This window comes from Pezoporus wallicus, unplaced genomic scaffold (genome assembly GCF_028554395.1).
Source record: "Pezoporus wallicus isolate ANWC-B61680 ecotype Strahan unplaced genomic scaffold, APGP_CSIRO_Pwel_v1 contig_2384, whole genome shotgun sequence".
NCBI lineage: Eukaryota > Metazoa > Chordata > Aves > Psittaciformes > Psittacidae > Pezoporus > Pezoporus wallicus.
Window position 1 is genome coordinate 756,660 of NW_026640488.1, and position 6,030 is coordinate 762,689.

General features: G+C 39.6%; 1 protein-coding gene across 2 annotated transcripts in view; it reads right to left on the reverse strand.

Annotated features, from left to right (window-relative positions):
• Positions 1-5,432, reverse strand: part of GATB (glutamyl-tRNA amidotransferase subunit B) — a 44,998-nt gene extending 39,566 nt beyond the window's left edge. For both annotated transcript variants that reach the window (XM_057419038.1, XM_057419037.1), the window contains exons 1-2: positions 5,272-5,432; positions 3,246-3,396 (exon numbers count right to left, since the gene is read on the reverse strand). In XM_057419038.1, the coding sequence (XP_057275021.1) occupies positions 3,246-3,396; positions 5,272-5,408 (288 nt within the window). In that variant the 5' untranslated portion in view covers positions 5,409-5,432. The remainder of the gene's footprint in view (positions 1-3,245; positions 3,397-5,271) is intronic.
• Positions 5,433-6,030: the final 598 nt, after the last annotated feature.

Below are 6,030 nucleotides of genomic sequence, written 5' to 3' on the forward strand. Positions count from 1 at the left end.
AATCTTATTAATTTAAACCTTGGTTATGTAAATCCCAGATTATTTCTTTGTACACTTGCCTACAAAGGATTGCCTACAATAGGATGAGGCTTTCACTTCAGTCATGCAGGAGACAAACGTAAAACGTGCATCTTTTGGTGTGATTAGCCACAAAGACTAAGCACAGACAAGAAGGTTTCAGACTTTAGCTAATAAATCTACCATCTTATTTCTGTGGCTGAGCTATAATTAACCTCAATCATGAGAATAGACAATCATGGATTCTCCTTCTGTGAGCCCAGTACTATCTTTATAGCCTTTATAAAGATTCACAGAATTTTCAAAGAGGATGAATCAGACTGGGAATTCAACCACCTTTATGGATCCTCAGAAGAGTTTTAGATAAATCTGCATGCACGATGCATTATGTGTCACCACATGTGGCTAAAATTTCCTTTATAACAGGTCTCCTGAAGACAGCAAGCTAAGATCATTGCCAAGTCCATTTACCAGGTAATAAAAACCAGGCCTTTGAACACTTCATTACACAAATTGTAATGTCTGTAGTCCAAAGTAACCTGAGTACGATGCTATCTGGTCTATGGGTGAGAGGCTCCATCACCACAAGCCACAAAAGTGTGCAGAGCAGCACAGGATGAGTCTCACTACTTCAAAATCTATTTTCATAATCAAAGCTTTGCCACATTTTTTTCTGTCTCATGGCAAACAGCAGTGCACTTGCATAGCTATTTTTGCCTGTAGCTGTCTCTCAGAGGCACATTACAATAGAAGCATAGTGAAATGGCCATGACACTGACAGTGTGATGGTCCTTCTAAGGCCTACTTGCAGCAGAAGCATAAAATAAGCTGTATTACAGCACTGGAAGAAAATACAAAGAGGAAAGAAAGGGCTAAATACATTCATCTAGTTTTCTCTCTCCTGCGCAAGGGCTCACACCCACACTCATTAATGAACCAGAAATGTATAGCAACCACAATAGCTCCTTTTAGCATCATTCTTTCTGGTCCCATTGTGAGTCAGCAAATTCTAGCACGGTTGTCTATCGCAATCATCTCATGGCCTCACAGTAAATTTAAGTCCCTATGAAAGTGAAAACTGTCCCTATAGTTCTCTGTTCATATCAGCAGTGACTTGCTGCTATAGACAGCACAACTACTGTACTAAAATTTTGCTCCTATTTTTTTTTTTTAATTTCTCAAAAAAAGAGTCAAAAAGAAAGGCCAAATATTCACCTAAAGAGACTTATTAGGCAATAATCTTAACATTTGTTAAACTGTTTTTGGTTGGGTTTTTTTTTACAAATACTTGGAAATTTTTAAAAACTACCATCTTTCAAAATCCACCAAAATCCAATTCTATTTCAGATACTATTGCTGTGTACAAATACATACAGTTATTTCAAGAAAACAAGAGAAACTGATTGATTCCAGAACAAACACTGGTCTCAAACATTCACTCCTGTGCAGCAAGAACAAGGGGAAAATAAAATTATGATTATTGAATGGATTTCCTATCACATTCCAACATGCTAGAACATGTATTTTGTAACATTTGCTTTCAATTCTATTTTCACCAGTGCTACAGTGAGAAAAACCTTTTTTCTCTTTGTATAAAATGAAGTAGCTGGGAGAAGTTAACATAGTATCACTACTTATTAACCTAGCCATTCTGCTTTTTGCTTCTTACATGCAGTTATATATTCTAACAAAGCCCACATGTGCGGGGCTCTTCTTACAAAGGTCATACCAAGCCTCATTTTTAAAGCGGTTTAACAGAGCAAAAGGCCAAATAAAAATACTCCCAGATAAACAGTTATGTACATAAGAATGAAACTCTTTATAAATACTCATTTTTGTTCCATGAAGAACAGTTTCTCTACTTCACTGAAGACAAGCAATTTACAAGGATTTTTGCGCATTAATAGAACATTAAGTAGAAGATCTGAAACCAAAATCTTATACCCTTTTAAATGTTGTGACTATTGAATCCCTAACCTAGTCCTGTCCCCAGAAGAAAGAATCTCATTTTCTATGTTCAAGTCTAAATAGACTCTTCTAAAACCAAACAATTGCATAAGATTCCCATTCCCTCTGGAAATTTTTCACATAGTTAGATTTGAAACTCAGCCCTAAATTGCTACTGAGACCAGAGTGAAGCCCAAATTCTACCAGCACGTAACCTTCACTTAGATTTCAAAACTTTGCAAACACAGAATTAAAATCTTAGCTAATTTCTCTTTTTAAGGATCATATCTCATACATACATCAAGACTTTAGAAAACCAGCCATAAGTTAATTCTCAATTCCAGAATATTATTTAAGGCTGTATTATGGTGATGAAAAACTTCCAGTACATTAAGGAGTTAATATATACCTGCAACTGGAATTCAAATCTCCACTCTCAGTGAAACACTTCTGCATTAAATAATTTGACCCCATTATAGTCTCTGCATGCTTGTTGAATGAGGCAAAGCTAAATCTATTCAATATTTATTTTCACTGTAGAGTAAAAGCTCGTACTTTTAAAACTACTAATATTAAACTTGTTAGATTCCCAGAAAATTCTACAGCAGCACTGCCATAGCCATCACAGTTATAATTCAGCTGTGACTTCAAAAATTTACTATGTTGTCACTAAGAACTCTCATTGCTAAGTGTCAGCTAACTATTCTGAATTATTAGTCCACAATGTTTCAGAGAGGTAAGATTTTGTTTTGCTAATAATTGTTTTGCTCTGGAAATACGAATGGTTGACACTTTCCTAAATCACAGACTTACCACTTAGGAAGCAAAGTACCTCCATAGCAAGACATTCCAAATGGCAAATGACAGCTACATAAACAAACATACGGGAAAGTAACATCAAATGGCCACTTTGAAATCTAAGATGTTCTTCTCTCATAGGATTTTAAGTCTCTCTCATATTTAAGGAATTTCCTGCATGGCATACTAACCAAATTTCTCTGGCCTCAGAGAAATACCACAATTCATTCAGTATTTTGAAGTGACACTCCTTAGTTTTTTTTCCTTTGCAGTGTGTATCAAGTATCTGTAGGGATGACTAGGGAATGAGTAATCTGAAAAGAAACAGTCCCAGGAATCTTACGTTATCAAACAACCAGCAAATAGAAAAATATGTAAAAGTAGTCCTATAGTCAATTCTTGGAAAGAACAAAATATTGGAAATATACTCGGAAGTTGTCTGACATCAATCCTACTCTAAATTAAGTTGAAGCATAACTTACTGGTAAAGTTCCTGGTAAAGAAGCATCAAAGAAAGATACCACAGAGTTAGGAGGTGCTGCAAACTGGACTTGGGATCCAGAGAAGAGTTTTGAGTTGGAACTGATCTGTGCATGAATTTCCAGACCAACAACTGGTACCCATGGAACAAGACTGAAAAGGAAAGAGAAGAGAAATAAAATTTAAATAAAGAGGACATTAAACACCATAAACATCTAAAAATACAAGAATAAAAACTTTTCATTTATTCTTTTAATAAAAATTAAATTGTAATTGTAAAAATGTAAATGATGTTGTAAATACATCTAATTTATGGCAATGGCAGAAGTTGTGCTGCAATACTGGAGAACTGAGAAACAGACTAACTGACAATATAGAGAGGGAACTGTACAGCAAAGTGTCTTCCTTATATACAGAAAAAAATGCCACAAAAAAGAAACATAATGGTCTGAAACTTTTAACTTTCCCTTACACGAGAAAACTTAAAGAGTTAATGATGCAAACTTGCATGCTGGATGAACCCTAATTTAGTATCTCGTGAAAATCACAAAATCATCATAAATATGTATTACTTCTTCGGTAGTTTGATAAACCTCCAAAAATCAATAACATAGTAAATTATGTATTGTCAGCTAGTCACATGCTAGGAAAGGTGGCTCTCCAGAGCAGTGTTAGTAGCATATTAGCATAAATATTAGTAATCTGGTAACAGAGAAATCATCATTTCAGCTAGAGAGCTACTCTTCTCTGAACATATTCCACAGAATAAAGCTTCTCCATATCATCTGAAAAGTAATTGCAGTTCTCACATCCATAACCTTTATATGGACAAGAGAAAAAGGTCACCTTCACAGTATGAATTGCCTGACAGTTTCTGTAAGTAATTATATGGCCTTGTACAAATGAAGTGGCACAAATAATATTTCAGTGATGAAATCACATTTCTATGGCAGACTACTTCAGCAGTACAAGTACCCAGATAGCTATAGGAGATAAGCAAGCTATTGAAAAACATCAAACAAATACATCAAGTACAGTGTTCCCTTCAGAGGTGAACATAATACATTGCCAAGATTTTACTTCTCTGTCTGCCCTCCAACAGCTGAGGACATCCCCATAAACACCAAACTACTGATGCCACTTAGATCACTGACTTAGGAAGAAAAATATTTTCATAAAGGATTATGGTTCAGACGTTTTAAGGAGTTAATGTGTTTTCTTTTACTGAAACATAGTATTTTCTTTGGCATTTTTAACTATTCATAAAATCGCCTCAAAGCGAAAGTCGGGGGGGTTGTTTGTTTTTTAAATTTTGGAGGCAAATTTATTTGTTTCCTGCATTCTTTAGGGATTCATCCCCATCACATCACAGCATTGTATTACATTTTTCGCTTAATCAGCATGTTGGCTTACACTCTGATAAAAGACTTGTGCATCAGTCCTTGAGTCCTATCAACACCACTCATGAGAAACCTGGAGCTCCTTGCCTTGCTTGCTCAAGGTTTACATTTATGTCTCTAAAGACTCCGCAGCATACTTCTGCCCCTTTCCACACAACTTCATTAGATGATCAGCTGTGTAGAGAAACCTGAATCTCACCAGAGAACATGAAAGCTTGTGAAGGCCATTAACTTCCAGTTGTGGGAGAAATAAAATGCTCTACCAGGCACGCTGCCAAGGTTTCACAATTCTCCACTGGAAGAGAAAGCTTCTTTGGACCAGAATAACTTCAAAAAATACTTATTCAGACTAGTGCATGTTGATTATGCTCCAAACACATGAATGTCAACGCTTCCCAATTCGCTTGCGTCGCATCTGGCTCTTACCACATGTCAAAGGAACACAGCACTACCGCTAAGACAAACACTGTCTGGCGGGCGTTCAGGAGGAAGGTAACATAAAATGCGTACTGAGAAAGTCCTGCCATCCTGCTCTCGTACCCAAACCACCTGCAGCTGAGGAGAGCGGGATGCCCCGGCTGAGAGCCACCTCCACCGACCCCTCTCCCGCGCCGCCCCGACACCATACCCGCTCTTCCCCGCCGGTACAGCCACGCCTCTCGCACTACCGGCAACAACGCGCTGCCCGCGGGGGGCGGAACCTCCAGCTCCACGCTGCCACACCCGACACCAAACCCCACCGCACCCCCGGGCAGCCGCAGCCATTTTGCTTTCTCCCCGCCGAGGGTCTTTCGCAGCGCCCCCTGGGAAATGTAGTCCTGCCCCCGACGGCTGCGCAGAGCGGCAGGTGGCGGTGGACTACAACTCCCGACAAGCCCTGCTACAGGCTCCTTCGCGGGCGGGGCTTGTCCCCATGCACAGCCTGAGGAGGGCAGTGGAGGCGGGCGGGCTGGGTGTGGTGTGTGACGCTGGGGGGGTCTGGCGAGGTAAAGGATTTGTAAAAGGTTCTGCTGCCCTTTTAGGGTAGAGTTGGGGAGCTAGGTATTTTTATACACTTCGCCTGCTTTACTAGGTGCTGTGTGAAGACTGACTCCGTGCGGGTTGTGGGGAACGTGTGTGTTGATTTTTGTCCCTCACCTTTGCTGTGGAAAGGCCTCCTCTGCCTTCACGGCTCAGTGTAATGGCGATTTTCCAGGCGTTAGTCCTCCTCATGCACAGCTCTCCTGCTTACCTCCTCCTGGAGAGGTGTTGCCCCAGGCACCTGAAAACGTGTTGGTGTGAGACACAGCAGCGCTACAATCTGAGGAGTTGATACTTGGTCTGAAGGTGCTCTGCCTATCCTAGGAAAATCAACACTTGACCTAGAAATGCTGGAGCAAGAGAGTAA